The sequence below is a fragment of the Anopheles funestus genome, chromosome 3RL, assembly GCF_943734845.2.
Source record: "Anopheles funestus chromosome 3RL, idAnoFuneDA-416_04, whole genome shotgun sequence".
NCBI lineage: Eukaryota > Metazoa > Arthropoda > Insecta > Diptera > Culicidae > Anopheles > Anopheles funestus.
The window spans coordinates 43,047,472-43,057,873 of record NC_064599.1 but is presented as its reverse complement, the minus strand read 5'-3'; the positions used below and the strand labels follow the sequence as shown (position 1 = coordinate 43,057,873).

The 10,402-nt window shown below is 43.8% G+C and overlaps 1 protein-coding gene across 1 annotated transcript; it reads left to right on the top strand.

Annotated features, from left to right (window-relative positions):
* Positions 1 to 8,197: 8,197 nt before the first annotated feature.
* LOC125767465 (uncharacterized protein K02A2.6-like) lies at positions 8,198 to 9,225 on the top strand (the record flags this gene model as incomplete). The annotated part of the gene is made up of 1 exon (XM_049434069.1): positions 8,198 to 9,225. A coding segment is annotated over one exon (969 nt), but the record flags the coding sequence as incomplete, so codon positions are not given.
* Between the last annotated feature and the right edge of the window lie 1,177 nt (positions 9,226 to 10,402).

Genomic DNA, 10,402 nt, shown 5'->3' with positions numbered 1-10,402 from the left:
CTCAGCTAGCTCGTGGTTCATTCTCCTTCTCCACACGCCCTGCTCGCACACAACGCCAAAGATAGTCCTTAGCACCCGCCGTTCGAAAATAGCGAGTGCATTGGCATCCTCCGTTAGCAGAGTCCAGGACTCGTACCCGTAGAGGACTACCGGACGTATCAGTGTGCGATATATCGTGCATTTCGTGTGTTGCTGGAGCCTTCTGGATCGCAGGAGTTTGTGGAGCCCGTAGTAGGCACGATTTCCCTGAACAATGCGCCTTCGGATTTCGCTGCTCATGTTGTTGTCCGAAGTTGCGATCGTACCAAGGTAGCAGAACTCCTCTACCACCTCGAGATCGTCGCCGTCAACTGATACTCTGCTCCCGAGTCGGGCTCTATCACGGTCAGAGCCCCCGGCAAGCAGGTACTTTGTCTTCGTCGCATTGATCCTCAATCCAATTCTGTCGGCCTCGCGTTTCAGTCGGGTGTACGCGTCGCACACCGCCGCAGATGTCCGTCCGATGATGTCGATGTCATCCGCGAAGCCGAGAAATTGGAGAGAACGGGTGAAAATCGTGCCCCGGATGTCGAAGCCCGCGCTTCGCATGACACCTTCCAGAGCGATGTTAAACAGCAAACAGGAGAGTCCGTCCCCTTGCCTCAGACCCCGGTGAGATTCGAACGATTCCGACAGCATGTTCGATACTCTCACCTTGCACTGCACCCCATCCATCGTGGCCTTCAACAGCCGTACCAGCTTCCCAGGGAATCCGTACTGCTGCATGGTGTTCCATAGTTCGGTCCGATCTATGGTATCGTAGGCCGCCTTAAAGTCAATGAACAGGTGGTGCGTGGGGATCTGATGCTCTCGGCACTTCTGGAGGATCTGCCGTAGAGTAAAGATTTGGTCGGTGGTCGATTTGCCTCCAACAAATCCAGCTTGGTAGCTTCCGACGAAATCTGTGGCAAGGGGCGCAAGTCTGCAGAAGAGTATTCGGAACAGGATCTTGTAGGCAGCATTCAGGACTGTGATGGCTCGGAAGTTAGCACAGTCCAGTCTGTCGCCCTTTTTGTACACTGGGTGTATGACACCCAGCTAAATTTCTTGGTTGTCTTTCGTTGCGTTGGTATTGGGGGTGGCTTGCAAGGCCTCTCCCCCAACCCCCTGTCTCGTCGGAGGGCCTACGCATTCTAGCTGTTTAAAGTCCCGTAGGGTGCCAGGACAGAAGGGACATCCAGCCGCCCCTAACATGGAGAACAGACGCTGGCTGTCCCCCTCCGCTCAATTTAGCCATATACCCCATCTTCCCAAGGGGTTGGGTTTCCCCGTATACCCAAGCTCAGATATTTGGAGAGATATGTTACCACTCTGTACGACGAGGACGTATTGAGTCGGAGTAGGGTATGGAGTGCCTATATTATCCTTCGAGAGGCTTCGGATCCATACCCATATCAGTGCGGTATGGCTACATACACTGACAACAGAATCTTATCTATCTTTATCTTTATCGTACCATTCGAATTGATGTCGAAGATGTCATAAATTAGCTGGGTGCATAGGAATGGATCAATATCATCGACAGTGAACTTTCCATTTCCCGGTCGAAGAGATCCCCATGAACCGTAGTTACAAACAACTTCCTCTGCAAATGTACAACAAATCGCTTGTAGTGCTAAATAGGTCTGGAAACGGAAAACTGTATTTGAAAATACTTACTGCTTTCGGCCACTCCGATAAGACTGCCCGCGGCCACAAGTACCAAACTCCACAAAGTTATGGAATGAATCATTTTGATTGATCTTGCCACCACGAACTTGCCAAGTCTGAGATAGCTGATGTAGCTTGCTGATGGAGCGATTTGCAAGCTTCTTTTATACTTCACCCAAAAGTACGATGATGTACATGTATAAAAACACATATATGTGCCAACTGTACAAAAGTTGATTGTACCCAATTCAATCTCTGCACATTTGCGTCACTTTCGTAGTCTAACAGAAAAGGATAGACAAAGTGATACACAGGGTTTGAAATTGATTGAAATTGAAGACAGAAAAAACGATTTAAGTATATTGAACCTGACGGAATTTCCTATCAGATAAGAGTAAACGTGTTTAAGTAGGGCAGTCCGTAGAACAAAATTTTTATAGCGTCCAGTTCATGTTTCAGATGGCTGTGTGGGGAGTAGTAGTACAACGAATCATACATAATACTACAATATTAGTTTTAGAAAATACCGGGTGGCGTTTTGGTCTGAAGCTTTCTCCGCAGGCGCATCTTGCAGTATTTATATGTGTTTCTTCTTTTTTTCTTGTTCTTTGCCTTTTCTTACCTTTGTAAGGTTTCAACAATTAGAAAAGTGTAGATGAATCTCTAAAAGATATAACAGGACTTCAAGTATACAACCGTTTACCATTCAAGTAACTTAACTTCCAATTTGAATTTGTCAAAGGTAAAAAAGTTGATATACCCTTAATGAAAAAATGTGAATGTATTGCCAGACAGCATGCAATCATTCGAGTTTCTTGAAAACGGATTGGCAACCTGACCATGTCCTCATGACTTGTTCAACCCACAACAGGCCAAGAAGGGAAAGATAGAGAGACTCTATAGCTGCAGTAACATATACTATTTTTCAGCTGAATCAACAGACCAATACTCTGCGTCACAATATCGCTACGTCAAACCTAAATGTTTTCTTGCTTCCATATCTGGCAATTTGCCACACCAACTGTGTACAAGTTGGATTTGATTGGAGCATGGGTGTAATGTGTTATAGCGCTGATGCCCATTTCAGCTTGTACAGCCTGATCCAAAATTGACGTACATCTTTATTCAAGGTACGAGTTTAAGTATATTACGAACGTTTCGAAAAATCTCGAATTGTCTTCGAATCCGTTGGGAGAATGAGATTATTATTACAATCCTCGTTCATCTTGAATTATTAATATCTTCTTCCACTGTTACGCCACCTAGCGGATGCTAGCCCAACATCGCGTGTACGAATGCAAAGGCATCGCAATCCGGGTCCGATGTGGGTGACTTCTGGTATGATTTGTATTTTTAGCTTATGAATTATGGAATGAAGTCTATGGTTGATTGGAGTGCAGTGGTATGATCATCGATTATTCACACTACAGGACAGGCACGAAATCCTGTCTCGAACTTTCTGCAATGCGAAGGGCTATGTATGGTTGTTCAACTAATGAAACATCTTTGTTTGCGCCTATGCGTAGGCAACACACGAAACGTGCGTACTAGAGATAACAACAGGGCGTTCGGGATAATTTTGACAGTTACATTTTTGTTTATAACTCGTGATCGAGTTGGCATAGGGAAACAAGCAATACGTCATTCGACAGCTAAAAGTGTACGGAACAAGCAGCGAAAACATCCTGTTAGCGAATTGCGTTTGCGAAAATATAACTTGTTAACCGTTCGGGGTCTGAATTGCAACTGATCTTTATTCTATGCTTTACAATAGGTGTTGGTATTAGTTTACTATAATTCTAATTTTTAGTTCTTCTACGCATACCTAGTTCAATACTTAACATGCCTCCCCCGTGGAAAGTTTACTTTCTATTCCTATTCGTTTGAGTTCCGCATGTCCCTAACTATTTCTCGCCTTGGATGGGTAATATGCATATTTTAGAGATAGCTCGCCGATACTCTCCGTCCTTTGTAAGTACCTCTACAACACGTATGTTGTCGTCCTTTCCTCTAAAAACTCGCGTTACTCTTCCGACTGCCCATTTCAACGGTGGAAGATTATCTTCTTTGATCAGTACCAACGTTCCGACATCAAGGTTCGCTCTCTGTCTCGTCCATTTAGTTCGAGGATGAAGTCCAGATAGATAGTCTGTTTTCCACTGTTTCCAGATTCTTTGGACAAACTCTTGGATTTTCTGATAGCGATCCAACCGATTTAGATTGATGTTTTCATACGACGGTTCAGGTATGGACACCAGACTACGATGGATTAGGAAGTGTCCCGGTGTAAGCGCTTCCAAATCTTCAGGGTCTGTCGATAACTACGTAAGTGGCCGGGAATTCAAACAGGCCTCGATTTGAATTAACAAGGTCTCGAGGTCCTCCCTTAGAAGGATTACTGCTCCAATTGTACACTTCAGGTGTTTTTTTTTAGACTTTTTATGGCGGCTTCCCATAATCCTCCAAAATTTGGGGCACGTGGGGGAATGAATTTGAATTCAATTCCTTCGTTAGTACAATGACTTCTAATGGCATCTTGAGATTGCTGTGTTTTAAAAAACTCGTACAGTTCCTTTAGCTCGCGAGCTGCTCCTCGAAAGTTTTTTGCGTTGTCGCATTCTATCAATGCTGGCTTTCCTCGTCGAGCCACGAAGCGCTTAAGGGCTGCCAGGAACGCCTGTGTTGATAAATCAGCAACTAATTCCACGTGTACTGCCTTGGTTACCAAACATATAAAAACTACGACGTAACCCTTAATAGGTGTAGCTTTGCGAGCTGTGAGACGATACCAGAACGGCCCACATAGATCGACTCCAGTATTCAAGAACGGAAAGGTTGGTGTGACCCTTTCTGGTGGTAGGTAGCCCGTCAGCTGTTCCAGGCACGTAGGTTTGGTTCGGTAGCACTTTACACAATTATGTACTACTTTTCGTGCTAGGTTGCGCGCCCGAAGTGGCCAGAATTTTTCACGAACTAGAGCTAGAAGCAATTGGGGACCTGCATGCAGAAATTGACGATGATATGCGTTCATTATGAGTAGGGTAAGAGGATGATTGGGGTCCAATATGATTGGATGTTTACGAGTGTACGAAACTGGAGCATTCCGAAGTCTTCCTCCGATACATATAATACCATCCACTAATATGGGTGCAAGCGATTTCATCTTAGATGTTGCTTTAACTTGACCATCTTTAAGACTTAATATTTCTTCTCTAAATGTTTCCTATTGTGCTAACCGAACTAGTACATTTGTGGCCTGATGTAATTCAGAAAGCGTCAGCAATCCTATTCGTCGTTGGTATCGGTTCGTTCTTTGACTATTGTAACGGAAGCGGAGCATATACGCTACTAACCGCACTAAGGCTGTATACGACGATCGAAGCATGAACACCGGGCTTGTGCCTTTTGATTTAGCAACCGATACTATTGTAATATAATAAATGGTTTAGATTTAATACTTATCGAACTTCTTATTAACACTTCACATTTACTTTACTTTACGCTGTAAAGTTTCCTTTTTATGTGTTGGAGTCATCAAGGCCTTACCTTGGGTAGGGGGACTCTCGATGCTCTTGAAATAATAAGACGAAGAATTGCTCTGGAAGCTCAGTTGTGCATCTGATCATTGACAACTGTCAACTTGCGATCGATCACTGGTGACTGGCCACGTTCTCACAATTTTGGTTTATTTTATACTGTAAGTTTTGGCTGTTTTACATGATTTTTACATAAGTCCTTATGTATCGGATGTTTCCTATTTCTGGGTTTCTATTCGTTTGCAATCGTTACCGATGCATTTTATGATTGCAGCTGACTAAACATTGATAATGAATTTCGGGTTGTTTACGCTTAGTTTCCAGATTTTGTTTTACCTCCTTTCTACCTTTATTTATATTAAATCGTTCGCTAGATTTTTGGGTTATCTTGACTTTATGATTTTTGTCCTTTTTGAACATATGTATGCATCCTGTCTACCCTATGTTTTCTTAGGCTTTTGACTGGTTCCTAATTAGGTACAATTAGTTTCCGCATATTGTTATCTGTATGGATGTGTATATTTAGTTTTCTTCATGTTGCCAAGTACTGTGTTTCGTATTTTATGGCTTTCTTAAAAAAATGTTCCTCGGGTTGTACGTTTATTTGTTTTGCCCGCATGAAGGGATTTTACAAGGGTCCCTTTTGGTCTCTACCTGCATATGATTTGTTTCTGTATCAATCTTAAACTTTGACGAGTTTTCAATGTGCTATTTAGTATTTCTTGTATGGTAATGATTTGATGTTTAGCAGATATGCTACACCTTCCCCGTTTAGGAGAATAATATTATGAATGAGTGTTTCTAGCGAATGATTAATATTATTCTTAAAAAAAATCCTGCTTAGCATTTATGCTACACCTCCTTTCTTTTTTAATAATGTTAGATAAGAAATCGTGACATTATTCATTTAAATGGTTTTAATCTGTTTTTGTGAACTGTAGATATTTTGTTTGTTACGTTATGTTGTATAATACAGTTTGGTTCCTGAATTTCGATTACTGTAAATGGTCCTATATAAAGAGTGTTGTGATGGCAGTAATCGTCTCCCCTGTGATATGACCTGGTGGCTCGCACCGTTCTGTAAGAGAGTGCGTGCGATGCCGTTCATCTGCGAGTTCACAGGGGTCACAGCCGGTGAGATCCAATCACCGGCTCTCTCGCTTACGGACCGTCGACCGTGTAGGATCAGTTGCCAAGCTCTGTACCGCTCCGCGTAAATCTTTATACTTATATACTAAATAAATGTTAAGTGTATAGTACAAAACACAAAAGTGGCGACGAGTAGAAAAATTCAACGGCGTGTAATTTACAACGATAGCAAATATTCCTCGCAAACGACGTAGGATGCTTGGCCCGGAAGACGAGTCTATGGAAGAGCAGCGGCGTCTCTCCCAAAATGGAGCTTTATTCGCCCAACAACCGCCATCGCTCCAATCGACGTCCCAACCAGCAGCGTCAATTTTATTAGCACCGAATCCCGTCTCAGAATCGAACAGTGTTCAACAGATCATGTTTATTTTGCAGCAGCAAATGACGCTACACCAGCAGCAAATGGAACAGCATCGCCTGCAGCAGCAACAGCAATTGGAGCAACATCGTCAGCTAATGACCCAGCTTATGCAGCAGCAGCAACCGGCAGTTCTCCAGCAGCGGCAAGAGCAGCATCATGTTGCAGGGCTCACCAATCCTGAGCTGATTTTGGATGCTCTTAGTGGGAACATCACTGAATTCCGGTACGATGCTGAAGACGGATCCACGTTCGAAGCATGGTATGCCCGTTACGAAGACCTGTTCAAGGAGGATGCTTCCCGGTTGGATGATGCGACACGCTCACGGTTATTCGGTCGCAAGCTTGGTTCTGCGGAGCATTATCGCTTTTGTAATTTCATATTACCTCGTGTTCCTCGCGACCTAACCTTCAGTGAAACGGTGGCCAAATTGAGGGCGCTTTTTGGGAAAACCGATTCTATTTTGAACAAGCGGTATAAGTGCCTTACCATTACTAAATCCCGTACCGAGGATTTGCTTGAATTCACATGCCGTGTTAATCGAGCTTGTGTCGACGCAGAATTCACATCAATGACAGAGGAGCAATTTAAATGCCTGGTGCTGGTTTGCGGGTTGAAGGACGAGCATGATCGTGACGCCCGTGTGAAACTGTTAACGAATATCGAGGACCGCAGTGACGTAACTTTCGAGCAGCTTGCAGCAGTGTGTCAGCGGCTGGTACGCGTTAAAACCGACAGTGCGATGATCGCCACAGAATCCAGTGAGAAGGTGTGTGCCATCAAATCCGGAGCGAATCGTTCTCATCACCCTGGCACGTCTCAGCAGAAAAAACAAAGTGGTGAGTCCAATAACGGAACAAATGGTCAACAAAATGAGCGGCGCATCGTGTGTTGGTTATGCGGCGAAGGACATCATGCCAGAATATGCACTAAGAAGAATCATCATTGTAACCGATGTAACAAGTTAGGGCACATGGACGGGTTCTGTGCCAGTGCGGCAAGGTGGTCTCGCGGTCGTAAATAGTTTAGGCAGAAGAGTATTTCGCGATCGGGTGTTAGAGTGGTCACTGTAAATGTGCGCAACGTGCGGAAGTTACGTAGATTTGTAACGATCTCTATTGAAGGTGTACCCATAAAGATCACGGCATCGGACATCACTATTATACATCGCACGATTTGGGAGCGCATTGGAAGTCCCAAGTTATCCGTACCAAGTGTCATCGCACGGGACGCGTCTGGTGACATTTTACAACTCTTGGGAGAATTTAAATGTACAGTGAATTTAGGAGAGCGCGCAACGGAAGCAACGATTGTCGTAGTACCGTCTGATTTAGCGCTTCTGGGTGCTGATTTGCTTGATGCCTTTTCCTTGTGGGCGGTGCCGATGGATTCCTTTTGCAACCAAGTAGCTGTTTCAACGTTGCACCAAAAGTCGTTTCAGCATCGTTTTCCTAATGTTTTTTTTCCGGCACCGGTCTTTGTACGAAGGCATCTATTAAGTTTGTATTGCGAGACAACGTGCAACCAGTTTTTAAACACAAGCGGCCGGTGGCATATGCGATGGAGGATACCGTGAATCAGGAATTGGATCGGCTTGAGAGACTGAACGTTATTACGCCGGTTACTTCATCAGAATGGGCTGCCCCAGTGGTTGTGGTACGCAAAGCAAATGGCCTTGTCCGGATTTGTGGAGATTATTCCACCGGACTTAATGCAGCTTTACAACCTTATGATTATCCGCTACCTCTTCCTGAGGATATTTTTGCACGGTTGGCAAACTGCAAGATTTTCACCAAAATAGACCTGACGGATGCGTTTTTGCAAGTGGAAATAGAGCCAAAGTATAGAGCCTTGCTCACCATCAACACGCATAGAGGTCTATATACGTATAATCGTCTACCACCCGGAATTAAAGTGGCCCCCACAGCATTTCAACAGCTGATGGATGTAATGTTGGCTGGCATAAAAGGTGTATCCGTATATTTGGACGACATCATTATCGGTGGGCAAACCGAAGCGGAACATGACGCAACCGTAGTAGAAGTCCTTAAGCGAATTGAGGAATACGGTTTTACTTTGCGTACTGAAAAGTGTTCCTTCAGAGTCCAGCAGATAAAATATTTAGGCCACATCATCGACAGTCGCGGATTACGTCTCGATCCGGAGAAGATTGAAGCAATTTTGAAGCTTCCCGAGCCAATAGACCAATCCGAAGTCAGATCATTCCTAGGCGCCATCAATTATTATGGACGTTTTGTTCCCAGAATGCGCGATCTACGATATCTGTTCGACACCAACACACTCAACACACGAGACACAGGGCGCGAGAGTGTGTGTGAAGGCTTTAGAAACCACACCTACTGCATAGTCACACCACCGACGCGCACGAACAATCCCGAACGCAGGATGAACCCCGACCCGAACGCAGGATGAACCCTGACCCGAACGCAGGATGAACCCTGACCGATGATTAGTACGCAAAGTAATCATCGCGCGCGAGTTAAAAAACAATAGGGTTCGGACACAAAGGAAATCGACACTTGCTTCTTCTGTGGTCAAAATCGGAGTAACTTTATTAATTTTAATTTACATACATGTAACTTACTGGGAATTGGATGGGGAAGGGGAAGGTATCGACGATTCTTGCTGACTATTGCTGATTCGGCAATTGGATGTTTTGCAACTGGTGAGTAGGTCAGTCGATCAACACGGTTTGCTGATCGACGCTGTTTGCTGATCTGAGCAATATATCGGTGCAGTGGCTGGTGGCGGTTGACAACACTGGAAAATGCTGTGTTGACAACGGTGGTTGTTAACTTCTCCCTCTTTAAATTTGAGACTCCGGGCGAAAAACGTGAAGGTATGTTGGTGGTTGATAACTCATCGGTTCTGGATTTGGGTCAGTTGGTTGATAACCTTTAGGTTCTGGAATAGTTTGCGGTTTGTCGTCAGGTGTTGTGATTACTTCTACGTTGATGGTGTTGCGGCGTTTTATACACAGAAATACGACGCCAATTATGATGACTATGGTTGGAATGATGAATGAACTGCCCAAAGACCATTGCCAAGTCCATGTGATACTATTACTTTCCAACTTAATATTCTGCATTTCCTTCCGTAGATCTTTGTGCAGATTGTGTAGATGTTCAAGGCTTAGGTTTGTCACGTTGTTCGAAGCTGCAACATGTACTCCATGTATTGGTAGATTAGTAGGAAAACCAGGCAGTTCTGTTATGTTGACTGAAATCAGTTTTCCATTAACGTAAATATTGCATGAATTATATTCGATAAGGAGAGAGCCAGTAAGATTCCTTCTTTCTACTCATCTTGCCGTAGTTCCTCTGGGTTATATATCTTTTTGTTAAGCGTCGAGACGATGTAGGTTTGGGAAGTGATAGTAAGGAAGTAGGGATGAGGGATATACATTCTTTTACCATTATTAATTGTCGGATAAATATGTATCTTATTGAATACTCTACGCTTAAGTTGCGGGACGCTAATAATAAGTACTAATTCGTTATGACTTACAGCAACTTTTGTGGTGGTATATGATAGACTCTCTATGGTAGTATTCGCATCAATGTTATTTTGCTGTATGTCTGCTATTATTCTGTTTGTTTCGTTTTTGCTAAGTAATTTTGAGTTCGTAATTCCTAATTTCGCTAGGGT